At 37.3% G+C, this 27828-nt stretch overlaps 1 protein-coding gene and 1 long non-coding RNA gene across 9 annotated transcripts; one reads left to right on the top strand and one right to left on the bottom strand.

Annotated features, from left to right (window-relative positions):
* Positions 1–21: 21 nt before the first annotated feature.
* On the bottom strand, positions 22–13596 carry LOC148913995 (uncharacterized). 8 transcript variants are annotated; one of them, XR_016121440.1, is made up of 5 exons: positions 12766–13596; positions 4945–5024; positions 3762–4319; positions 3556–3626; positions 22–447 (listed from the first exon to the last, which is right to left on the bottom strand). It is a non-coding gene; the product is annotated as an uncharacterized LOC148913995 (long non-coding RNA). The 8 variants fall into 8 exon arrangements; XR_016121447.1 differs by lacking the exon at positions 3556–3626 and adding an exon at positions 965–2199; XR_016121446.1 differs by lacking the exon at positions 3556–3626.
* Positions 10466–27828, top strand: LOC116307990 (lisH domain-containing protein ARMC9). Its single transcript, XM_089038339.1, has 27 exons — positions 10466–10626; positions 11255–11380; positions 12270–12434; positions 12660–12815; positions 13960–14052; positions 14540–14567; positions 14828–14928; positions 15860–15934; positions 16992–17078; positions 17209–17252; positions 17657–17774; positions 18595–18693; positions 19078–19168; positions 19984–20107; positions 20867–21006; positions 21415–21491; positions 22512–22586; positions 23228–23318; positions 23719–23780; positions 23937–24038; positions 24357–24395; positions 25116–25203; positions 25362–25411; positions 25857–25973; positions 26083–26141; positions 26572–26717; positions 27656–27828. The coding sequence occupies exons 1-27, from the start codon at positions 10576–10578 to the stop codon at positions 27715–27717; spliced, it is 2466 nt and encodes an 821-aa protein (XP_088894465.1). The 5' UTR covers positions 10466–10575; the 3' UTR covers positions 27718–27828.

Raw genomic sequence — 27828 nt, 5'->3', positions numbered from 1 at the left:
TCCAGTGTGAGACTGGTCAATATCAATTATTAATTTACAAGCCTCCTTATTACCAGTTTACTGAGAAAAATCTTTTTATTTCGCCTGGATTGGATTTGGTTTGGTCTTTTTGTTTTATTTTATTCTTTTTATTTATAACCCACCTTTTTACAATTTTACAATCTTTTTTTCTCGTCGACGTGTCCATTGTCGTTCTCGATTACATGTGTTAGTGTAAATCGTATAAAAAAATTGTTTTAGATCAAATTTTACAACCAACAAATATTTTATTAGACATACATAGTATAATTTCAAGTCACCAGACAATGGAATATTTTCTCCGAAAATAAAAGTTGAAAATTAACTGTTGAAAATTACTTGACATTTAAGGAGGCTCTGGGTAGTTTTGGTCTGGCACACCTAGCCGCCGCATTGAATCGGCTACAACTTCGTCTTGAATAACCCAATCTGCAAGCACAAGAGGTAAGCGAACTATTAAAATACTAATTACGGTTCAAATAGTAGCAAGGGTAAAACGCTGGCACACTTTGAAACTTATAATTAGCTATTTTTCTTTTTCTTTTCCTTCTTTCTTTCTCTTTCCAGCTTCCAGCTATTTAAACCCCCTACGCGCTTTTAGTTTATTTGAATTTGAATTTGTATCTTGAATATAAGTACTTGCATAGGACGTAAACGTCGTGTCCGGATTGGATAGAAGACTCGTAAATTATTAAGGGTTGAATATCATAAGAAAACTCTATATTTCAATTATTTTCTTTAACACTTTTGTCCTTAAAGCAAAAGTAAGTAGCAATTGCTATTGAACAAGAACCGTATGGTTTCTTAGTAGTAATATACATGAAAAACATTACAAAAGGAAGGGACGAAACGTTAAATATTCAACACATGATATTTTATGAATTTCGTTAGTTCACAACAAACTATATTATATTCAAAGCGATATTGATATAGTCAAATCTCGTACCTGTAATTCAAAGGGTTTGTCACCTGTTTTAAACCAAAATGTGGCTGTTTGTCTTTTTTTAAAGTTGTTTGCTGTAAAATAATCTGAATCACTACAAATGAGGACATTTGGATTAGCTGACTTTGCAGACTTCGAACTACTGGAGTCGTATTGAAAACTTATAACTGACATGTAATTCAAAGAGTTTGTCACATGTTTTAAACCAAAATGTGGCTGTTTTGTCTTTTCTTAAGGTGGCTGCCTACTTTTGGAAATTGATTTAAGCCTTTTTTAAAACTTCGATTTAACGAATTGAAATTTAATGCTGATTCCAAATCTGGAAAGAAAAATAGGGTGTCCCGAGCTCGTTTTCGTGATAATCAGCATTTAATGGAAGCCTACGCACGAGCTTTTGGAGTAAAAATTGCGCCACCGGAAGTGATTAGAAAAAAATTAAGATTAATAAGAAAATAGTTAATTGCAGACTCTATGATTGCATGAATGAAGGCTAGTCAATCATTCTACAATAATACATAGACATTTTTGACAAAAAGACAAAAAGATACATTGATTTGTCATATTTTGTAGTTTCGGTGCTCTTAAAAAATCTCATAAAGTCGAACAAAAATCTCTACAAAAATCTATTTTTTCACGTGTTCCTGATTTAAACGTTTTTATAAAATATTGATATAACCTTGATTTTTAGGAGTTTTTTCGAATGAGCTATCAAAGGATATAGAGTCCCGTGCAAAATTTGAGGGTTTTGCCCTGTTGAAACTCAAAACAAGTATGGTTCTTCAATAAAATCTTGTAAATTTTTCAGCGGTTTTTGAGCGCGCGCACATCGTGGGCTCAAATCGAACGTTCAAAAGTAGGCAGCCACCTTAAAGTTGTTTGCTGTAAAGTAATCTGAATCAATACAAATGAGAACATTTGGATTAGCTGACTTTGCAGACTTCGAACTACTGGAGTCGTATTGAAAACTTATACCTGACAGTTGTTAAACGTGTTCAGAAAACTTTGCGGCTCAGTCTTCCGATCTTGTAGACCAAAATATTGTGTAAGCACTTACCACATCGTGTTTAATAGTCTTGCTCATAGTCTTTTTTGTTTCCGTTTTTTGCTTTTGTTTTACTACGGTATAGAATAGCTGAAGTAGTTTTTTTGGACCGCCGGGCTCATTTTCCTCAATTCATGTCTGAGTTGGTCGTTGTAAAGACGGCTGCCATTGTGGAGCAAATTTAGTACACCTTTTGCTGTTCATTAACCGCAAAGAAATATTAATTGAAGCGAAGAAGCATTGTCATTAGAGCGTACAGGCATACAATAAGGCGAACGGAGTCTCAATAGTGCGATGGAACGTTCATTAAGAAATTTAGCATTGAATTTGACAATCATAAATATGCTTGCATGGGTTCATTAAAGTTTTCAAACTTTCATTAGCGTTTTGGTGCAGACAATAAACCACAACACACATTCAATACAGTGTTTTGGACATTTATTTACGCAGTACAATATAAGTATATTGTGCTTTTACGATTGTACATTTTCAAAAACAAAAAAGTGAATTTATCCTTGAATGTGTTCTCTATTTAAACATCTTGAACGATATTTTTATATGTGGTTGTACCATTTTATGCATTTCTGTGGATCTTCATAGGCCCTCACAAGACGCTATCTGACTTCATTTGGAATTTGGTTTCTTTGTTGAGCCAAAAAAGAGGGATTAAAAAACTCAGAACTGACTTGATATTTATACCTAGCGGCGCTTTGTTTCTACGAAAAAATCATATTCACGGCTTGTAAAAAAAATGAAAAGACAGTTAAATTCCTACAATTCCTAGTGGAAATATACGAGGCAACTATGAGCAATCTGAATATTGCCAGTCATAAAATAAACATGAATGAAAACTTATATCTTGTTAAAACTTTGTTATTATTTAACAATTATTTGCCGAAGCCGAAGTGAATTTATTTTATTTTATTTTTCATTTTTATTTAGCATTTACCTCGCATCAAATCATACTTTAAAAAAATGAAAAATATAAACAAATTACAAGCAGATGAGAGGTAAGGGATACCGTCACAGGTTTCCCCCGGACCCTTTTCGAGTTCCAAATTACCGCTGTGTTTCTTGATTACAGACTCATTTGCTTAGGCTAAACCTCGATTTTGTGAAGTTTTCCAGTCAAGGTCCGTCAAATTTCAAAGTGTTCGTATTGTTGAACTTGTGCATTGTTTACTTTACCGTTGGTATTTGCGAGTAATTAGACACTGATTCGAGGCTTAGCCTGAGCAAATGAGTCTGTAATCAAGAAACACAGCGGTAATTTGGAACGTGAAAAGGGTCCATTACGACGGTCCCATGAATAAAATGACATTAAATTATTGAACATTAACTTAATTACAGGAGAAAAATTTTTTTGCTAATGAGAGTCCTTTGCTTCATTTGATGCAGACAGTCTACTGCAGTCATCAATGTTGTAGGTTTCTCTTAGAGCTGTTTGGTAGTAGTTAAAATACAAAAAAAAAAAATTCACATTTCTGTCTCAAAGAGTATAGCACACTATTTGTCCCTCTCAAGTATCATTTCAAACTGGGGGAATATTTACCGAGACGCGAGTCTTCGAGCTTCACTGAGGCTGAGGCAAATAATTGTTTTAGTATAAATACACAGGTGATTCTTTCAAAAAAAGAAAAGAAAAAAAAGAAGATAAAAGACATTTTTTAAATAATATAAAATATAATAATATAAATTATCATGATCATAGATTTTATTTCCACCTTTAGCATCCAGACAGTAGCTGATACAACGTACCATCAATGATGTACTCCGTCCTTGGCTTGCTGATGTCTCTTCCATTCATCCTGCATGACATCTCGTGCCTTGATTGTCCTTCAACGTACACGCAAACGAACTTCATACTCAAGCACCATGCTCTGTCGTCAACAACGGTGAAGAACTACCAAGAATGCTACGATAAATGTGCATCTACCACGGATTGCCATAGCATGAATTTCTATGACAGGAGCCAAAGATGTGAGTTGAACAAAGGCAGTCACTTGTCCAATCCTGTTGACTTGGTTTACAATGAACAAGGCACTTATTCGGTGCATGATAGTCGGTCTGTGGCGACGTGCAGTGACAAATATTGTAGTACTGATACCATTTGTGTGATGAAAAGTAACAACTTCGAATGCAAAGGTGAATGAATTGAATGCAATCCACCAACCCACCAACCCACATAACCATAGCGTTCCAATTCTCATACAATTGAAATTCTTTTGTTTTGTCCTCCTGAGCTGCGTTGACGTCAAATACAAGGGCCTATAAGTTTTTTAATGGACCTTCCTCAAAATTATCTTGGATGTTGGACTAAAATTAAAATAAAAAAGAAATCACACCTTTTCTCTATGAAATTTGTGGGATTTCTTTTGTATTCCATGTAAGCTTCACTTGCTATTTTGCACTGTCTCAGAACATTGGGAACAAATTAAAGCAAATACCTCTACGCGTTTTTGTTTGATTCATGCCTGAGTGAATTCTAGCTATTTTGTTGATAACTAATTTTATTACGGTTTGTATTTTTTTCCTCCTCGAATCTAACTTAGATTGTGCTTTTGCATTTGGAATGGGAGTTGATTCAAGGAAGATCCCAAACTCGGCGATAACTGAGTCTTCTACGGTGAGGTCTGGACACGAGCCTTGGAGAGGACGACTTAATAACTTCCCCAACACCACACCTTACAATGTTGGCGTTGATGCGGGGTGTTGGTCAGCAGGGTCTAACACTGCAGGAGAGTACTTACAGGTGGACTTGGGTCACGTGGTATACGTTACTATGGTAGCAACACAAGGGAGGCCATATGGTTATAAACAGTATGTGAGAAAATACAGCCTGGCTTATAAAAACAGCGACAACTCGTTTGTGGATTACAAAATAGCAAACAATGTAAAGGTGAGTTAGAATATGAGATTTTCCCTAAGACTATATACTCACTGGAGAACTTTAGTATATGTACTAAAAGACTGGGCCCATTGGTTAGAATCATTGGTGGCCTTGTTTCTTTTGTTCGGAACCTTGAAAAAGCAAAAATTATATATATTTAAGTGAATTTAAGATAGGACATTGCTAACTCACAGGTCAAACCCTGAAACAACATTTGGGTACATATACGACAAGGTATAGCTAACTCACAGATCAAACCCTGAAACAACCTCTGGGCTGAACAAAGTCAGGGCACGGCTAACTCACAGATTGAACCCTGAAACAACCTCTGGGCTGATCTAAGTCAGGGCACGGCTAACACACAGATCGAACCCTGAAAAAACCTCTGGGCAGAACACTGAACTCACTGATCAAACTTTCTAAGAACCTTTGGGTGCATCTAAAACAGGGTATAGCTCACTTTCAGCGTGATGAATTTTGCGGGGGGAGGGCAACCGGTAACCCCCTTGAAAAGGGAGAAACCCAACAATCTCTACTCAGATTTAAAGACGAACAATGGAATCGAAGCTTAGACCCAAAGGTGTGTAAGGTGTAGTGAAGTAAGATACATTAATAATAATAAATAGTATAAATAATATAAAGAAATGATATATATTAATAGAAAAATTCCTTTTGGATAGATCTTTCAGGCGAACACTGACATGACAACGATCGTAACCCACAGGCTTCCCGAGAAGATAAAAACCCAGTACATCAGATTTGTTGCCAGAGAATGGTATGGCCATATTTCAATGAGAGCCGAAGTCTATGGATGCCAAATTCCTGTCTAATTATGGAAACCCAAGTGTAATGGGCTGTAGTTGAAATTTGTCTCGCTGCCTCCCCCCTCCCCAAATGTCGTAAATTTCGTAAATTAGCTGAAGTTGTAACCTCGTCGAAATAAACAAGATTTTAAAGGCTTCATCTATCTATCTAAAACTTATCTATCTGTTGTGCAGCATTCTTTTAGATAGTTTGACTTTGGATGTTGTAAAGAAGAATAAACAGTACAAAGCAAAGCAAAATAAAATTTAAGGAATATTATGTATATAACGCGCGCGGATGTCCCTGTACTGTGACATGCTGGGAGCTATAGAGCAAGAGCCCTTAATTGTTACTGCGCATACTCGACGAAATATTTATTTCGAGGCGTAGCCTAGTGTTTCTTTTCTCCCAGGGTGTTTAAACCAGGTAGTACCATTCTAGTACCCAAGCCTTACTCATTAGCCAAATCGTAGGTTCTGGGAAACTCTAACGGACCGGAAACCAGACTCTTGCGACCAGGTCACCTGAGCGCATGCTCCGTTAGTCAGTCTGCTATCCTTACATGCCGCCATAATCCAGTATAATATATTATATTAAGAGCGACTGCCCAGAAATATCGAGCAAAATCGAAAATTTGTGGCCACAATCAAAAAAATAAAAGTCCTTCATTTTTGGTCTGTAGACACTATTAGATGAGTTGATGAACGTACTTGGGTCGGTTTTTCGATCTACGTAAAAAATCCGGATTTTTTTGAAAAAAACGATTTCACCCCGTGTCGGTCTAAAAATTGCTCAAGAAACGGCTGCGAATTACCCTTTCAAAAACATTCTCGCTCCAAGTGAAAACCCAAGTTACAATCAAATTTGCAACTGAATTCAAGAAAAGGGGTGTTGAACAATTGTTCCAGGTGATTTTAGACGTTTTAAACTAAACTTTAGATAGAAAAAATTGCATTCTTCCAGCACAGTTATTCACAGTCTCGATTTTACCTCACATTTATAAAAGCGATTTTTCGCATGTGGCCATTCTCCAATTTTTACAAAACTCAAGCTGTACAATGTTCAAATGATAGAATAACACAATCTACAAAAATTAGTTTGGGTTTTTCCACAGGCCTTATGAAAACTTTATGCGAAGTTGGAAAAATTTGCCATGTAAATATGCAAATTAGCAGTTTGTTTACATCTCCACACCACAGATCCCGGCCGCGAAAAAAGTCATCTAAAATAGTTTTAACAGCTTATTAATCCACACATTAGCCTATCTAAGGACTATCTAAGCATGATTAGCCTTTGTTATTATTTTAAACGATTATTTGTTGAAGTTAAGCCTACACTTCCGGTGTTGAAGACGGTGCGTAGTAAACTTAGTAATCATAAATGACTGTTAACATGCTCTATAAACGTTACTATTCCTCACTATTCTATCACATGGTATTTTCACATACTGAGTATGCTTGAAAGTTTGCATTACTTTATAAATAAGCAGGGATCAAACCTGTCAAAGCGGATTATGTGAGCTGATAGCGTGACAAACAACAGTTTGCGCGGAGCCGGACGTGACGTCGTTTGGTACAGTACGTTTTTTATTGCCTGAACATCTTGTGATTTGGCATAAACTAAAGAGAATCACTCATTATCAAGATTTGTTTTTTTTTAGCTGTCATATGTTTTCTTGCTTGATCGAAGTCATGTTTAAAATTGGTTTCATGTATAATGAGTGCAGTTGTAGCCTGATATACAATTCCCCCTCCCCTACCCCACTAGCTTCATGGCTGTATAATAGATCGAATGTATGATAGACTCGCCTGGTTTCGTGGAAACGTAAATCTGATATAAGACTATGAGAAAAAAGAAAATACATTTTAAAGTATATATATATATATATATATATATATATATATATATATATATATAACATTTTATGTCGATAGTGCGATTTGATAGAACTGTGATCTGAACATGACGCGTGTGTGGCCGAAATGTCCAGGAATTTGATAGTTTCAATCAAATTCCAAAAATTTGTTGTACATTACCAGGTAGACAAAAATTAAAGCAGCATTTAACAAAGTGTTTATAGTCAGTATAGAAATTTGTTAATTATGGTGAGCATCAGTTATGGAGGCTCGTGAATCATGTTCTTTTCAAGCTATCATTGGTGGTCATTGTGGGTTTGACCCAAAAGAAAGAAGTAGATCTGTCACTAACGCTCCTTTGACAAGATGTAAACGGGATATCGCCGAGGACAAACCATGTTTTAGTATAGTTGAAGTTGAAACCGAGGTCGAATTAATTCTCGCAAGAGTATGTATTTTTGAGCCCTCTAGAAACATAGACAGCCTTACAATCTGTCGGAATCACCGTGCGTTTGGGCGTCAGCTGGAAACGGACATCAGCGAAATGTTCTGTACCCGTAACTCTTTCTCAGCACAAAGCCGATGTCAAAAGGAATCCAAAAGCAGAGTGGGGTTTGAGCAAAAGTGGATCGAAAACTGTGTTAAAAGAGACTGGTGTTTTTCTTACTGTTGGTTCAGGAAGGTTGGTGGATTGCTAGCATTACACTGACTAATATATACGGTCTATACGACGCCATGACTACTTGCGCAGTGATCAGTAGTGAAATTGTGCAAGCTTGACGCTACTACATCATTGATTAGGGACTGGTCATAAAATATAGGGGGGGGGGGTGGGGGTGGGCAAAATCAGAATAGAATCAGTGTTTTTTATCGTGGCCCACATAAAATGATGCTGAAAATCCTGATGACCCAAAACCAGTTTAGAAGCAAAATTGCAGGCCCACCCATTTTAGTTGTCAAATTTTATCAACAGCCCACCCCTTTTAAGGAGTTCAAAATTATGTGACCCATCCCCTGATTTTGCCTCCCAACCCCCCATACTTTATGACCAGTCCCTTACACATATAGAAATAGTCTTGGAGAGGCCAACGAAGAGAGTGAAGTTATCTTACGAATGGAAGAATTGACTTTGTTAAGTCGAACAACACGAGGGACGCAAGCTACTTGATTGCAAATCGATGGAGGATGTGGTTCGATGATTCCAGTTAACTTATTATATAAACTAGTTCTTTGATGTTTGAATTCCATGAGACATTAGGATGCGTTCATAATGTATGGCAGAGAGTGGTGGTGAGGGGGGGGGGGAGGGGAGGAGGGGGGTGGCAGATGAAATTTAGGGGAGATCGGAAAAAGTTTTACCAATAAAAAGGGGGGATGGGTGGGTTGAAAACCTTTTTTCAGAGAAAATGGGGGGGATGCAAAATTTTTAGAAGAAGCTACGAGAGTTTGCCAGGGGGGGGGGGTATATTATTTTTTTGGGGACTTTTGGGTGGTCTTAAGAATTGTTTTGTCATTTAAAGATTTCATCTGCCCCGCCCCTTCTGCCATACAATATGAACGCAGCCTTATTCAAATCGGGGTCTTTTTGTCGTAAAGAACAATATCATTGAAAGCTCATAGAGAGTCTTGATAACGAGTGATTCTCTTTAGTGTATGCCAAATCACAAGATGTTCAGGCAATAAAAAACGTACTGTACCAAACGACGTCACGTCCGGCTCCGCGCAAACTGTTGTTTGTCACGCTATCAGCTCACATAATCCGCTTTGACAGGTTTGATCCCTGCTTATTTACAAAGTAATGCAAACTTTCAAGCATACTCAGTATGTGAAAATACCATGTGATAGAATAGTGAGGAATAGTAACGTTTATAGAGCATGTTAACAGTCATTTATGATTACTAAGTTTACTACGCACCGTCTTCAACACCGGAAGTGTAGGCTTAACTTCAACAAATAATCGTTTAAAATAATAACAAAGGCTAATCATGCTTAGATAGTCCTTAGATAGGCTAATGTGTGGATTAATAAGCTGTTAAAACTATTTTAGATGACTTTTTTCGCGGCCGGGATCTGTGGTGTGGAGATGTAAACAAACTGCTAATTTGCATATTTACATGGCAAATTTTTCCAACTTCGCATAAAGTTTTCATAAGGCCTGTGGAAAAACCCAAACTAATTTTTGTAGATTGTGTTATTCTATCATTTGAACATTGTACAGCTTGAGTTTTGTAAAAATTGGAGAATGGCCACATGCGAAAAATCGCTTTTATAAATGTGAGGTAAAATCGAGACTGTGAATAACTGTGCTGGAAGAATGCAATTTTTTCTATCTAAAGTTTAGTTTAAAACGTCTAAAATCACCTGGAACAATTGTTCAACACCCCTTTTCTTGAATTCAGTTGCAAATTTGATTGTAACTTGGGTTTTCACTTGGAGCGAGAATGTTTTTGAAAGGGTAATTCGCAGCCGTTTCTTGAGCAATTTTTAGACCGACACGGGGTGAAATCGTTTTTTTTCAAAAAAATCCGGATTTTTTACGTAGATCGAAAAACCGACCCAAGTACGTTCATCAACTCATCTAATAGTGTCTACAGACCAAAAATGAAGGACTTTTATTTTTTGACTGTGGCCGCCCCGTGCTCGATATTTCTGGACAGTCGCTCTTAACTGTTAGCAGTTGGATCATACACCGGCCGTGTTTCCAGGCTTGAATTGCTTTAATTCCGTAGCTTATTCGTATTTGAATTTTATGGTGCACTCACAGATTTAATCGGAATTAAGTATCTTAGGTTTTGTGTAGTAGCCAAACTGGAAAACCCTGTAATATATCAAGGGAGAGTCCATTACCTTGTGCTGGGTTACCTGTGGTATACCCCCAGCTGATTTCTACCATAACCCCTTGCGCTCGTGTTTTCAAAATGGCGGACTTTTCAAAGTGACTCTTTGAATTTCCTTCGTTTCTGTTGACTTTTTAAAGAACTTCTTCAGTATTTTTATCGAAAATATTTATAAATTAGACCACATGGATGCCGTTATTGCTGTGGAGCCGGATCTGAATGCAATTATCAATGAGGTACTACCGTATTTACCTAAGAATATATCATCACTATGGTGATATGCTATCACCAAAGCTTACGTACAAATTATAAATTTTTAAAAATAGTTTTACGAATTTTATTTGCTTATTTTGAGCGTAGTTTTCATAGTAATCTCGTTTGTCTTATTCTCAAAATCGCTTTAGGACGTAGTTAGAGAAAAAACTTTGTCCGGCATTTCACGCTAAGATCGCACACAAAAAAGATATTCATTCGCATTCCTTATATTAAAATTTTCAAATCTTCCTTATCAAAATCAACATGCACAATTTACTCTGTGAAATTACTCTGTTCAAGGAAAAAGCATATATCTATACCCAAAAAATATTTATACCCAAAGTTAAAGATCTTAAATCCATTATAATCGTTATGTTGTCAACACAGACCCAGATGCCCGGGGATTTTTTGTTTCCACCGGAAATGTAACTTAATTGACAAAGGTCCAAGAAGAAACCTCTAAGGTTTTTTTCTTGCACCCTCCACAAAACATGTAAACAATCAGTTATTTATTTATATTCTCTGCAAGTTTTTTAGTGGAAATAAAACCTCTTCAACCTGAGTGCAACAGTCAATTACAACATAAACTAAACCAAAATTTCTTGACAGTATCTACATTTTCTTGGCTATGAAAAAACATGTGCCACACTATCTGAAGAACTAAGAGTACTTGGAAAACCAGAGATTACTAGTGGAACTCCACTTAGAAATGACTCCCAGATATCAGAAATGCAGGTAAAATATTGTGAGGCAAAGTAGCATTAAATGAAATGGGGGAAGGGGGTGGGGGTTAAATGAGGTGAGGTGAGTTGGAATGAAGTGAAGTAAAGTAATTATATGAGATAAGGTGAGCAGATGTGAGGCTGGTGAAGTGAGACTTGGTCAGTGGAGGATCCAGTATTTTTTTAAGGAGGCTCTCTTGACAAAATAGGGTGGCTGTGCTCTTATACTGTAGATTAATTTATGATTTCCCTCTGAGTATGGTGAAATTAACTATAAATTAATTATGATGAAAAGGTAAATTATACACCATGAAAAGATGAAAAAACTTACTGACGTTTCGGGCGCTAGTCCTTTGTCGGAGTAAAAGAGAAATAAATAAATTATGATGAAATTCATAACCTTATTATAGCCATGCATACCATGACATACTGCAGCCGTAACTATGCATTGTAATTGGATGAAATAGTGGAAGACAATTTGAAGCCATGTCAATGTTATGATGTCTTACCATGCTTATTGGTATTAGTCAGTCGTGCATTTCCCACTCATATGAAAACTGCTTTATAATTTTTTTACAGAACCTCGCTGTTTTTATTTAGAATAGTAATGATAAAAGGTTAAATTTTATACCATGAAAAGACCGAAAAATGAAAAGACGTTTCGGACACTAGTGCTTCATTGGAGTAAAAGCATCCGAAACATCAGTAAGTTTTTTCATTTTTGCATCTTTTTACAGTGTAAGATTTACTCTTTTCTCATTACTGTTTCATTATTTATGTGTAAATTGAAAATTGACCTTGAGCTTGGACTAATTACTACCTTTGCTATTAATTGTATTTAACATTTATTGAAGGCCAATAGAACTAAAACTAACATGTTTTTTTTCTCATTATTGTTTCAGACTCAAGCTCTCATTGCTTTTGACAATGGCAAATACCAGGATTTTTTCCCTATTTGGAACAATCAAGTCCCATCTAGTGTACAAAATATGGCCTCCACGTGTCAAAAGCTGGAGTTTAATCTACACATTTACTTCGCTGTTTATCCCATTACCAATGGAAGACATGTTAGTACTTAAATCTATATAAAAAAGTGAAGTGAATAATTATTATGATCAATGCCATCTTGAAAATGACCCCAAAAAACATTCCCACAATGCACTGCAATGTGAACTCAATCCAGTTTTTTCCTCATCCCAGAATGGCTAATAGGTGTATCATATACAATATATACGTGTATGTTGATCCAGAACTAAAGTTAGTTGATTGATTAAATCATTCCTTTTCAACAGAATAAATTAGAGCTTGAAAGGTCCATGAGAGTATTCAAGTCTTATTTAGAGAATAAAGGATCAGGGCTGAGCCAAACCACAGAGTTTCTTCCATTTTATGCCTTACCTTTTGTTCCTGATCCAACTACTCACCCATCCTTTAAGCCAATATTCACTGTGAGTATATATACTGTACCTATAAGATTGTTTACATTTAACACTCTTACTTATTTCCTGGTTCACTAGAAGAGCCTATTTTCCTTTTGTTTTGGTGGTGAGAAAAATAGACTCTGCCAATGTAGGACGTTATACTTGTCGAGTCCTGAGTGGCGTAACTTAGCAACGCTATTATGATTTTGACAGCTACTCTCAGTCAAAAAAGTTTGGCCCAACTGTGTGTTACATTTGCTCATGCACACTATAAGTGCTCAGTTAAAAACTGGTTTTAAAACTGGTTTCTTTCATCCACAATCGTGGACGGCGGTATATCAGAGGAAACGCTCTACATCCTCAGAGTCTCCCTCCTCTTTGCCTAAAGAAGGGAGAGAAAGAGGAGAGACTCTGCTAGCAGGGAAATTTCCTGAATCTTGGTTTTGCATTCCTTCCCAAAATCCCTCCTTCTCTCTCTTCCTTCTCCATTTCGTCAGTCTGGGCTTGAGTCCTGTCAGTGCCGTATGTGAGTGTCTAGAGTTGTTCGTTTGTTCTCTACTGTGCATTGAGGGTTTTTTTTCTCAGGGTTCTAGGCTATGGTTTTTCCTCTCTCCACAAAAATCAATTTCTAAATTCTAATTTGTTATCAGCTATCTTACCAGTTGTGTTGAAAAACCTGTTACAATAGGCATTACGCTGTCCACCAGGTGTGGTAAATCCATTAGTCCATCTGACTGTCTGTTCATCTATCCATCCAACCATCAAACCACCGACCTATACCCGAGCACCAGGTCTCTCGCTCACCCACCCACCCCTCCTTGCTTGCTTGCTTGCTTGCTTGCTTGCTTGCTTGCTTGCTTGCTTGCTTGCTTGCTTGCTTGCTTGCTTGCTTGCTTGCTTGCTTGCTTGCTTGCTTGCTTGCTTGCTTGCTTGCTTGCTTGCTTGCTTGCTTGCTTGCTTGCTTGCTTGCTTGCTTGCTTGCTTGCTTGCTTGCTTGCTTGCTTGCTTGCTTGCTTCCTTCCTTCCTTGCTTGCTTGCTTGCTTTCTTTCTTTTCATCCTTTCTTCTTCCTATTTTACATTTCAAACCAAATCTCTGATAATAGACCTATATTTTATTTATTAATATTAAAAAATAAATACTGATATCTAGTATGTATATCTGATTGACAGAATTCTTGGAGTATTGAACTGAGAAGTAAATTGGAATCCTTTCTTGCTTCTGTCTTGAAGTCACAGGAAAAACCTAAACTATTTACTCTATATGTATCCTTTCATTATAAATAATATTAATCAGGAATATAAAACAGTGCACGTGTCTATATACTGTGATATAAACATGATGGGAGCTGTTAGAGCAAGAGAGAAGTCATAGAGAAACATGAGGCATAGCCTATATATCACAGTATATAGACACGCCACTGTTTTATATCGCTTTTATAAGATATTTTTGAATGATTTTACACGAGCATGTCTCTGTCCTCTGAATATATAAACTAGCCAATATTTCACAAAATCCAGGAATTTATGGGGCCAAGTCATAATCAATTAACCTGATTTACTATAAATAATATTACTACTTATTTTTTCCCATACTAAATTTTCTTTGGGCTTATCAAACAGTACATGTATAGTTACTGTGTGATGAAAAGGTTACGTAATTGATGTACAGTTTACTGTAATTGTAAAGTTTATACTGTAGCTGAAGTCAATCATTTGAAATCCTGTTTGATGTTTCCTTGACCTACAACAGAAAAATGGGCCAGATGTGCTTGAGAAAGGTACTGTATGTGGTTTTCATTTACAGATAGTTTCAATTGACCCCTTGCACTAAATCTCTCCTGGGGGCCAAAACAGCTGAAAAAATTTACATCAAATAAAGATTCCAATCTTCAAGATAAAGAATTTCTTTTGTTTTGAATCCAACATAGGGAATGAGTCATTACAAGCAGTCTATAGGAGTAAAAGCAGTCTATATGACTGCATCAAGGGAAGATTTTTGTAATTATTGTATTTTTTCTTTCCCTTAATCATCTCATAGAGAGAAAAAGACACAATGATCAATTAAGACTGCTACAGAGCCAGCTGTCAGAAGTTGAAAGAAGATCTGCTTTGTATTTTAAGAAATTCTCAAAGATACAGGTACAGTACATGAGTATGAATGGATGCATCACTCTCATTTAACAAACACATGTGGAACTAAGCTAATTGTTTGACTTATGACTCCTGTGAGCAAGAGCTTTGCTTGTTGTATTTAATAATTTCTTTCTATTCCTTTCTTCCTTCTACTGATCCAAAGTTCGTCTTTTTATTACGTTATTGCTAGTTTTAAACAACATTATCATGTACATATATATGATATATATCCATGTTTTTATTTCGCTCTTTCTTCCTTTTTAATCTTATTCTTTTTTTCATTCCATTTTTCACTTCCTTCCATTCTTTCCCATCATCTTAACCGCCAACCGGTTGGCTCAGTTGGTTGAGCATCGGACTTTCATGCGGGAGGTCGTGGTTCGAGTCCCGGCCGGACCAACACTCAGGGTCTTAAAATAACTGAGGAGAAAGTGCTGCCTTTGTAATTACATCTACAAATGGTTAGACTTTCAAGTGGCTTGGATGACCACTTTAAATGGCGGATCTCACCTCTCCACACTCATCATTACTAACCAACATAGGAGGGACGTAAAAGAGCCTCTGAGGACATAAAGAAACCCTGGCAGTGATCCACCCTCAGTGCCTACACTTCATACTAACCATCTCTCATGATTGTAAATTGCATAAAAGCAATCTGTCATTCACTTCTCAATGTAAAGCGCTTTTGATTATATTCATATAGAAAAGGCGCTATATAAATTCATAAATCATCAAATCATCATCATCATCATTTCCTTCCTTCCTTACTTTAAATTTGTTTTTTATTCCATCTTCCCCATCCTAATTTGTTCCTTTGTTCTGCCTTATATTTTTTTCCCTTCACTCCTTTCATTCTTTATTTCAGTCTTCCTTCCTTCCTTTCTATCTTCCATTTTTTCTGTCTAAACTTTCCTTTCCTTTCCTTTGTTCTTTACAGGGTGACTATCACAAACTCATTGGAATTGCTGCAGAACTCGTAGATTCTCTTGAAGACTGTGTCAGAGGAAAAATGGTAACTCCATGTGAAAGGATTATCATAACTATATATTATTATACATTTTACTAAGTATCTCAGTTCTGATTGGTCGAGAGCCCTCAGCCAATCCCTGATATTGTGTGAACTCGACATGATAAATGTATTATCTGTAGGAAAACCTACAGATAATACATTTATCATGTCGAGTTCATCAAGGTCACGCTGTGGTAGCTTTGTTTTTATTCATTATGTGTATTTATTTCCAGAGTTATGTACAAAAACAATTATATTTTAAGGAATCCTTAATTTGTTTTCACATACCTTATGAAGAATTCTCAAAATGTTTCAGAATTAAGAATTTTGCGTTTTTCACGCGACATCATGGCATTCATAATTTTTGTCTCTATAATTTAAAGTTCATTTTTTTTCCCCATTATTTTCCAGTATACAAAATGTATAATAAAGCAATTTTTGGATGAGGTTATCGCATAATATCGTAAATGATCAAGACCTCGGTCTTGATAATTTACGATATCATGCTCAACCTCATCCAATAATTGCTTATTATTTAGCTTATTTTATATTAAAAAAACATGGTTCTTGTACACCATTGCAGTGCTACACTTGTGTACATCACTAGTAAGCCATGCACTGATTTGGATCAGCCCTGAGGTTGTTTCAATGTTCAGTCTGTGAGTTAGCCTTGCCCTGGCTTTGATCAGCCTAGAGGTTGTTTCAGTGTTCGATCTGTGAGTTAGCCTTGCCCTGGCTTTGATCAGCCTAGAGGTTGTTTCAGTGTTCGATCTGTGAGTTAGCCTTGCCCTGGCTTTGATCAGCCTAGAGGTTGTTTCAGTGTTCAGTCTGTGAGTTAGCCTTGCCCTGGCTTTGATCAGGCCAGAGGTTGTTCCAGTTTATTGATGCAATTTGAAAATTTGAGAGTTTTCTTCTGAACTTCACTTCTCTATCAAATTTCAACTTCTAAATTTTAACCTGTTAAGACTTGGAACAAAGTGTTGCGCTCAAAAAAAAGGGCGATCTTACTCCAGGAACATTGTACATAATTGTCGCCATTTATGTAAATATATTTCATCAGGTTACTCCGGAATATTTACAAGGTATTTGTATGAGATTATTCAGCAATGCAACACATGAATCCATTGATGTCACAAAACCAGGAACGGTGAGTACCTTTCCGTAGTTATTGTAAGTTATTTTTCATGGAATTGACTTACAAATGTACATTCAAATCTTGCCTTTACATGTTTATGAGATGGAGTAACCTCGTGTAAATCTTTGCTTTTATATTTTAGGCCAGCTCCATGCTACGAGCTTCATTTGCTATCGACCAACAAAAGTATGTTTTTGGTATTGTTTATTGAACCTAACATTCGATTTGGTAGGGTTTTTTTGCAAAAAAAAAATTCCATAAATTGCATCATTACATTGTCAAAGTAGTGCAGATCCACGAGGCAAATCAGACAATGTGATGACGAAATTCATCGTCAATAAGAGGACAGACATAAAAAAACTGAGGTTAATTTGGTTTTTTTTACACTAACAAAAAAGGAAAAAATCTAAAACGATAACAATTTCTTGTTTTTAGTGATCAAAACAACCAACAAAGAGAGAGCACGCTTGTTGACGACAGGCTATCTGTCTTTCCTTTCATTAATGATAAAAAATAGCCAATCAGCGCGCGAAAAATCTATAAGTTATTGTAAAATATCGAATCGTGAATCTTTGATGTCTTTTTTCTAGTTCTAAAGATGAGGAACAAGTTCCATCAACGGTATCATTAGACTTTGACAAGATTAAAAGTGATTTAACAAGTCTACCTGAACAGAGATTGGCATTCCTTCTTCAAGCTCTCAGATGGGTGAGTTATACTTTAGATCATTCAACCTGTTTAATTAGGAACAGTGGAGACAGTTGAGACACTAGGGAGAGCAATGTTACTTCTTGCGTCAACTGACAGTGGTGCAGATAAGAGATGTAAAAGAGGGCAAATGGTACAGCTAGGACAGTAAGTAAAGGTGGGAGAACTTCAGGGACAGTAAAGAGGGTGGGCGGCAGAAACAGGTAAACGTAGAAGAGGGCAAATGGGTGAAGGGTACGGCTACGACAGTAAGTAAAGATAGGAGAACTGCAGGGACAGTAAAAAGGGTGGGCGGCAAAAACAGGTACACGTAGAAGAGGGCAAATGAGTGAAGGGTACAGCTAGGACAGTAAGTAAAGGTGGGAGAAATGCAGGGACAGTAAATAGGGTGGGGGCGGCAGAAACAGGTACACGTAGAAGAGGGCAAATGGGTGAAGGGTACAGCTGGGACAGTAAGTAAAGGTGGGAGAACTGATGGGAGAGTAAAGAGGGTGGGCGGCAGAAACAGGTACACGTAGAAGAGGGCAAATGGTGAAGGGAACGGCTAGGACAGTAAGTAAAGGTGGGAGAATTGCAGGGACAGTGCATAGGGTGGACGGCAGAAATAGGTACACGTAGGAGTGGGACAACTGGGGTAGATATGATGGCACGTCTGCAGAAAGATACATGTCAGAGAGGGCTGACATGGACGAATTGTTTCGGGAATGCTGATTTATGGAAACTAGATGTAACAGAATGTATAGCTATGTATACTATTGACGTTACTGACATATATGATATACCGAGATCTAATGTTTCCCCCGCATTTATTTAACTTCAGAGACTGACAAGAACAACAAATGATGAAGTCAGAGATGCTAGCGTAACAGCATATATCATACATGACTTGCTGGGGTTAACTGCGAGTCATGATAATAAGGTAATGGACTTTCTTAGCGTTAGCCATGTTGGCTGGCATATTAGATTTCCCCCGCCTGGCCTCGCATTTATACAAGCGCTTCAAGATGAGGTTACGCAAGGTTAACCAAAGGCTAGATAGATATATTCCTTTACTTAAATTATATTCTCATGTGAATAAACATGTCATGATAAAGGTATGTATGATAAAGGTCCATATCAGGAAAACAAATTTTTGCATTACGTTCGGCCAGTCAGATTATATACCGATGATCGACCACTTCTACGTACATATTATCACCGCCTTATTTATTGTGCTTTTCCGACTAAGGCTGTGATTTTCCATACATGTAGTCTTATCAAAGCTGCTCTATGCTGCTCTCATATACCTGTACTATATTTTCAGGATGGCGTACTAGACCTTCTCAACCACCACAGTGATACTGTACGACAGTACGCTGCTAGACTACTGAATGCACTGGCTTCATTCTCAGCAGGTTACTAAAGCTGCGTTTACACTAGCCTACTCCGCAGGCTTCTCCGTATATTCTATATTCTCTGTTGGGATCCCTGTATAAAATTTTATGGCAGAGAAGAACTAGGAACGAGAGAGGAGGAAGAGTGGCGACGAGGGAGGGAGGAAGGCCACAGGGGGCTCAAGGAGCAAAAAGACCAAGGAGATGCCTGCGAAGGAGGCTACGTTTACACGGTACCAGAGGATTTTTTAATCGGTTAAAAATTTGACCCATACATACCGTGTACACAGAACCATCTCTTTAATTGTATAAAAACATACGTAGCCAAAATAGTACGGCTAGGCGTACGAATTCTTGTTCGGATAGCTCAGTCCCATGTGAACAGATCCCCTAAAGTTGTATTTTCCACTAGCGATTTTTTTGCGATTTTTTTGCGATTTTGTCCATAATAAATAATGGTAAAGAATTTACTTGTAAAGTTTTTTTCAGGATACCAAGATTTTCCTAGACGAATGTCTCTTTTGAAGGATGAGACAAAAGATTTCATATATCCGAAAATTGCCACAAAAATTGCAGCAAAAATCGCCGCAAAAATCGCCAGTGTAAACGGGGCTTAAAGGTAAAACTTTTTGACCAGTTAAAGATTCGTCCATTACCGTGTAAACTCAGCTTAAGTGCTTTGTACTGGAATTGATTTAATCAATCCTTAATAATTCTTTATAATAATTTTCATAGCGAGTTCACAAATTCACTTTAATTCCAGCACAAATGTCTTTAGCTTAGGTCTGAGGATACTGAGTTATCTGTGAACTTCTTCCTTTTGTTTTACTTCGTAGGACGGACGTATTTCACTCAAGATTTTGATTTGGTATATGCTCTTCATGCTTCTCTTATGGCTGAACCAAAAACCTCATTAATCAGTGAAAATGTTCTGGGAACTTTACAAAAGCTCAGCCTCAGGTACATTCTATACCAGGAATTTGTTTCCACATTGTTATGTTGAAACCTCATTAATCAGTGAAAATGTTCTGGGAACTTTACAAAAGATCAGCCTCAGGTACATTCTATACCAGGAATTTGTTTCTACCTAATATGTCCTTGAAGTCTCATATGATACTTGGTAGCTCAGTGGTTAGAGCATGGCACCGGAATCGCCGGGGCACGGGTTCAAATCCCGTTTAAAACTCTTTCAATTTGCAGCTGCATAAGTTGCTTCATATACTGCGAGGATCAGCTCAATTCGATACATTACAACAGCAGTACAAACATATATTTCATATATAGTCCCATACACATATGTTTCCACTTCTTATTTTGATTTTTTACCTTGCGCACGTATAGACGACCCCTTGCATATGACGTCAAAGAAGCTTAATCTTGGGGCCAAAATAAAATTATATGTTCAATTGTTTTGACTCCCAGGTAGGGATTTAGTGCAAGGGGTCTATTAGGGTGAAAAATGTTTCGTCTTTAATTTCAGCTTCGAAAAATTTGACTCGAAATGCGCGTGCAACTCTCACGTCTTTACACTGAAGAAGGTCTGAGATCGGACCGAGACGTCTGTGCAATTTGTGTAGAAAAATAAGCCAGAGTCAACTAAACTAATTAGAATCATCATGAATCCTGGCTACAACTTTTACAACCAAATCAGTTGTTATCCGTTGATGGATATAGCAACCCATATTCTGTCTAAACCCGAGTTTACTATTTTTGTGTTAGGAGAAAGCTCCAGACTGTCATGATAAAGAAGGGTCTGATCCAATGGCTGGTTAATCTGCTAGATGACCATGATTCCCTGTCAGATTACACACTAGAATATTCCGTAGCCCTTCTAATGAATCTGTGCCTCAGATCGTCAGGTTGGTAGCAAGTTGTTGTGAATTGATAATGGGATGGGATTGATTGGGAGAATGGAAAGATATTCTCTAAAAGATATTTAGAAAGAAAAACAAACAAACAAAAAACAACAACAACAACGAAGATGCCAGAACCTGTGGCTCAGATTTTTTAATGCCAAGCTATTGTGAATAGACAAATTATGCGATGGGAAATGGAATGGGATGGATTGGGTGTATGGAAAGATGTGAAGGAACATGTTAGGAAGAACAAATATGTAATTCTAAACTAAATGTATGAATTTTATATCATCGTTAAATGAAACTATTGGCAATGTGTGCGAGAAAAAGTTACTGCTGTAGAAAGATGGATGTAGCAGAATGATAGTCCAAAGGGTAGATGATGTATTGTTCGCGATTTCTCTCCTCCAGGTAAGAGAACGTGCATACCCAACTCAGCGCATGTACTCAAGGTTTTGAGTGACTTGTTGGGACACGAGAACCAAGAGGTAATCGTATATATCAATTGACATCTAGAGGTGATGGTGGCAATAATTATGCGATAGCTGGATGGATGGGTGGGTGGATGGATGGATAAATGGATGGATGGATGGATGATATGAAGGTGACAGAAGTATATGGTGATGTTGGTAGTGTTGTAACGGTGGTGATGATAATGATGGTGATGATGGTGATGGTGACATTTATGGTGATGTGGGTAGGGATTGTAACAGTGATGTTGATGTGATGATGGTGATGATAGTGGTGATGATGATGGTGGCGATGATTGTAACACTTGTGGTGATGTGGGTAGTGATTGTAACAGTGGTGGTGATGGTGATGATAGTGGTGATGATGATGGTGATGATGATGGTGATGATGATTGTGACACTTGTAGTGATGTGGGTAGTGATTGTAACAGTGGTGGTGATGGTGATGATAGTGGTGATGATGATGGTGATGATGATTGTGACACTTGTGGTGATGTGGGTAGGGATTGTAACAGTGATGTTGATGTGATGATGGTGATGATAGTGGTGATGATGATGGTGGCGATGATTGTGACACTTGTGGTGATGTGGGTAGGGATTGTAACAGTGATGTTGATGTGATGATGGTGATGATAGTGGTGATGATGATGGTGGCGATGATTGTGACACTTGTGGTGATGTGGGTAGGGATTGTAACAGTGGTGTTGATGTGATGATGGTGATGATAGTGGTGATGATGATGGTGGCGATGATTGTGACACTTGTGGTGATGTGGGTAGGGATTGTAACAGTGGTGTTGATGTGATGATGGTGATGATAGTGGTGATGATGATGGTGGTGATTGTGACAATTGTGGTGATGTTGGAGGTGATTATAACAGTGGTGGTGATGAGGTGATGGTGGTGGTGGTTTTGGTGTTGATGGTGGTGGTTATAAGGATGGTTGTGATGATGGTCACACTTATGCTAATGTGGATAGTGTTTGTGACATGAATAAATATGTATTTATGACACTAGTAATTGTTTAATCTTGTTACAGATCAGACCCTATGTGAATGGAGCTCTATACAGTATTCTTGCTTTACCTGCCATCAAAGAAGAAGCCAGAGCAATGGTAACGCTATTAGTAAACTAATAATACTTATGAATTGAAGGACTTTTCACTTTCATTCGACACGAACTTACAGATTTTCTTGACCTGCTTTAATTGGGCTTGGGGAATTGTACGTCGATTGAAAATATTGCTGATTAGTACAGGCCTCGTTACCTTGGGTGTAGTGTTTGCTCATTTCCGACCACTCGCCATTTCCCGAGTTCTGTTCTTTGTTTTCTTTAGAAACAGAGATTTCTGTGGATACAGCTCGAACAAATAATCTTATTCTCGAAATAATTACATGTGGTCTGAATTGAGAAAACATTGCATTCAATGTCTTCAATCTGAAAAGGTCAACAGACCGTTTTCTCAAGGTTGCGTGCGCATCCAACTTGACGGGCCACAAAACTGAAAAACGCAAATTCAGTAAAATTGAGAAGACTGTTTTATATTTAAAGAGGAGAATAATCGATTTTGTGAATACTTATCGCAAAAAAATTCATAGCAATGCATGATAATACTCGTGTTTTGGTATCGTGGCCTGTCAAGTTCCTTAAATTTGGATGCTCACGCAACCTTGAGAAAACGGTCTATTTATATTTGTGCAAAGTTCAACCTATCAGTGCTTTATGTAATTCTCGTATGACTGCCTTGGATTGCAGGGAATGGAGTCAATTCTGGAATGTTTTCTAGTAGATGAGAACCCTGACATGAAAAGACAAATACAGTTCATCATCAAGCAACTAAATACAGGTAAACCTATTAGACTTTTTTGCAGGAATTTAATTTTTTTAAAGGCTAACATGGATTACAACGAATACCTATTATTCCATCTGGAATGATAACTTGTGTCGTATGAAAAGGTCAGTTCACTTGCATAAACAATAAAAAATTTAGAAAAATGACTAAATGGAAGAATGAACGAACGGACGGAAAAAATGGGTGGATGGATGGGTAGATAGATGGAGTAATAAATCCTTTTGTTAATTTATGAAATGTGTTTTTGTTACTCGGTAAAAGGTAAAAGCCTCAGTGTCCGAGCGGTTGAGATCTCTTCTAGTCCCGCGAGAACCCAACTGAGGCCGATTTTTTTATCTGCTTATACACTCGATGTAGCATACACTTAACATATAAATCCTTATCTTGTTGTTAGAAAATCCCATGGCAACAAATGATCCAGAATCTGATGACGAAGATGAAGATGACGACGATGACGTAAGTGAAGCTCATTTACATTTACATAGTTGTATTGTATTGGATAAGCTTATAGGATAAATTACAAAAAAATCAATTGAAAGAAAATAAATAGCGTAAAAACAATACGGGGCAAATTAATTTTTATATAATATATTATTGTCAATTATTTTTTAGGAGGGCGATGTCGTAGACATTGAGCTTGACAAACAAGAAATTCTACAACCACAAAATGGAGAACTGACTGGAGAGGAATTGTTGACAACTGAATATGCCATGGTGAGTAAAATACTTCACTCCAACACACTTCACTTCACTTCGTTGTGTGTGCTATTTATTAACTTTTGGACTTTTGTAGCTGATTTTGATATTTTTTCGAAGCTATAGGCATTTTTTAATAGAAAGCAGGTGAACCTGCGATTTTACGTACAACCGCTGACTGGTTTCTCAGCCCTGTTGGAGGGGTCCTAGTAATCTACCCACCACAGGAAGCCCACCCAAGAAACAAATGACAAAAAACAAAGCAAAGGGATTCGCTTGCGGAAGAGGCTAATGACAAGTATTTGATTTTTGATATTTATTATGTTGTGGTTACAGGGAAGAAGTCCAACCAAACCTAACAAAATGAAGAACAAGGTGGGTATCTTGATAGTATTCTAGCAATTGCTTACTATCAATCACGTGACTTTGTGGAGTTGACTTGGGGCCGAAACCATCGGTTGACTGAGGGGCAACTAGCGGATGTTAAGTCAAAACATGACAAAATAAGTCCTCAAACTATTGTATTTGACTTTTTCTACGACATGAAACCAGAAAACAAGAGATCAAAACAACGTCCAAGATCAAAAAACGCAGCTATTACCGGAAGTGACGTCTATTGATAGCAAGCCTAGATTTGTTTTGTATCATCAACAACATCGACATCACCATCCATCAGCAACGTCATCATCATCAGCATCATCATCAACATAAACATCAATATCATCATCAATATTATCATCAATATCATCATCAATATCATCACTCTCACCATAATCAATATCATCACCATCACCATCATCAATATCGTCATCAATATCATCATCAATCCTGTCATCATCATTAATATCATTATCAATATTATCACTATCACCATCACCATCATCATCATCATCAACATCATCTTCAATATCATCATCATCACCATCATCATCAAAAACATCATTATTATCGCTAACCTTGTCATTTCTATTTTCATACTTCTATATTATTCTTCAAGAGCCAAGTCTTGTCTTATCATTTTCTCTACTTTAGCCTCCTTATTTACCATTACTCGGAAACCTTTAAAATTGCCAGTGTTTCTTGTTATTTTGACAGCTAACCACTGAATTGGGACCAGATCACCCATTAACAAGACCGACTACTCCACGTTTGAGGGCCACGGACTCCATACAGTCAGTACAAGGTATAAAACATACTAGTTAGATTAGTCCTGGTCAGACTGTAGATGTCACGCATCGTTCACAAACCGAATAATGTCAGCATCCTTTACTACCAGAAATCTTAAGTCCTTATGCTTTTGAATTTAAAAAACTAATATATAATTTTTTTCATTTGCTTCAGATTTCTCTAAAAGACCAGAAACCTCAACAGTGCGTCCAATTTCAAGTCAGGTAAGGAGAATTCAGTCATAAAGTACCACTGACAATACTATATGCTTACTCTCTTTGCATTTCTTTTAAAATCCTTTTAAGTATTGCCCAGCCTCTTTTTCCTTATTCTGCTTCTTCTTCTCTACAGTGTAATCACTAACCTCCTGGGCCCGGTTGTACGAAGCCTGGATAGCGCTATCCTGCGGATAAATCTTATCCAGTGGATAAATTTATGGGATAACAGCATCGACTTATCTACTGGATAAGGATTTATCCTTCAGATAGCGCTATCCAGGCTTCGTACAACCGGGCCCTGGTTCCCGGTTGCACGACGAGTGGATAGCGCTATCCGTAACATCTTTAAAAATACATTCACTTTAAGACCATGACCATAAAAAGGATAATCCCGTTTGTGTCTTCCAAATTCCGGCTAGTTTTATTTCAAAGTTATATTTACAAATTCTAGGAACGCCCTGCTACATCGTCAGGAAATAGGCCAACCTCAAGGCCTACTTCGAAGCCCTCATCTAGGCCTTCTTCTAGGCCAGTTTCAAATCAAAGCCAAAATTCAACTCAAAAAGAGGTAAAGTCGATCTTAGGGTATTGGTGTAAAGTTTGTACCATTTACCTGTATTTAATAGTGCCCATCACGCCCGAGATGTAGATTTTGATTTACTTATGTTTTGATACAGAGTGACAAGAATGTTCAAGCTCTTGAAAGCAGACAAAGCCACAGATCGGAAACGGCAGGGTTGGTATTAGTCATCTCCCATTTCTGAATTAATAACTTATTAAATAAATGGGTAGATTGACCGAGCGACCCACCGACCGACCCACCGACCGACCGACCGACCGACTGACCGACTGACCCACCGACCGACCGACCGACGCACCCACCGACTGACATACCTAATGACTTGACTGAAATGATTAAATAGGTAAATGAGAGAACGAATGAGTAAATGAGATTTAAAGAATGAATGAATAAATGAATGAATAAATGAGAGGATATATATTATTGAGTAATTAACGAATGAACAATGAAAAGTTAATGAAGCAATGATCGAGCGTTTGAAAGAAATAATTATCAACGAAAGAATGAAGGAGGAACGAGGCAATAAAGAAGAGCGGACTGGAAGAAATAATGATTTAACAAATAAATGATAATTTTAATCTTCTAGTTCTTCATTAAAAGACCCTTTCGTATCGCGACCAAAGATACCACGTGACTTAAGCGAACAGCCACTAAAAGCAAAGTCTTCATCGACTCCTCCACTTGGAAGATCAATGTCACCAACAAGATCCTCATCTAAACTAAATCGCCCAGGTACTTTATGGCTTCAAGATATAATTTCATAACAATTGCTGGTTTTCAATCATTCCCAAGAGAATGGAATAACAAAGGACACGGCGGTCATGTTGGATGATATAACAAAAGAGACTAATGAATTCATCCAACATGGCAGCTGTGAAAGCCGTCAATACTCCAGTTTCGAGTTCTCTGTTGCTCAGAGTTAGCCTCGATTTTGTACAGAATATTAATGTGTTCCAGGGAAGGTCCGTGGGATTTCAAAGTGTTTGTAGCGTTAAACTTGTGCATTCGTTACTCTACCGTTGATATTCTGACACTTAAATGAGGCTATCCCTGAGTAAATGAGCTTGTTATCAGGCAACACAGCGATAATTTAGAACTCGAAAAAGCCTTATTGTTATCTTACGGTACCCAATTCAAAGGGGAGTGGAAGGGTTTACCCGGTGACCAGGATTACCCTGGATTTTGTCCCCATGCAAATATCTCCAAAATCGAAAGTAAATTGCAGAGTTAATTATGTCTGTTTATACGTAAGTTATATATGTATGTTTGAACTTATTTATTTATAGAAACAATCATGATGACGCCCAATGTGAAGCATTTCACAAGTCTCTTTGGGAATTGGGGGTTGTTTTAACGGGTACACAATTATTTTGGAACATTGTTTTGACCTCGTCCCTACATTTATACTTAAAAGATATATTTTCTTCAAAAATGTATGTTCAACTTGAAGCGACCATAGCGGTTTTTCACCATCATGTGTCATCTAAACACAGGACTATCTGTGGTTAAGTGACAGAACAATAAAACCCATTTGCTCATCAGATAAACCATACGATTCATTATCTTGTAAAACGATTGTATTTTGTATTGTTCCAACCATCTAACATGGCTGCCGTCACGTGATGATGCAAGGACCTCATTAACGTCGTACTGTGAATATCTTTTTGTAGGATCGGGATCGTCCTCGAGAAAGGGAAGCGAAAGTGGACGTCCATCAAAGAACTCAAGATAATGCATAAAGGGGTGTAATTGTAAAGTGCACAGACTTTAGTGATAACAAGCAAGTATTGCTATTTCTATCAAATACAGTAGCAATTATAAAAATATATATATATACGTGTAA

The sequence above is a fragment of the Actinia tenebrosa genome, unplaced genomic scaffold (genome assembly GCF_029948245.1).
Source record: "Actinia tenebrosa isolate PJP-AT-01 unplaced genomic scaffold, QUT_ActTen_1.0 PGA_scaffold0__85_contigs__length_37466705, whole genome shotgun sequence".
Classification (NCBI taxonomy): domain Eukaryota; kingdom Metazoa; phylum Cnidaria; class Anthozoa; order Actiniaria; family Actiniidae; genus Actinia; species Actinia tenebrosa.
This window is presented reverse-complemented; position numbering and strand designations above follow the sequence as displayed.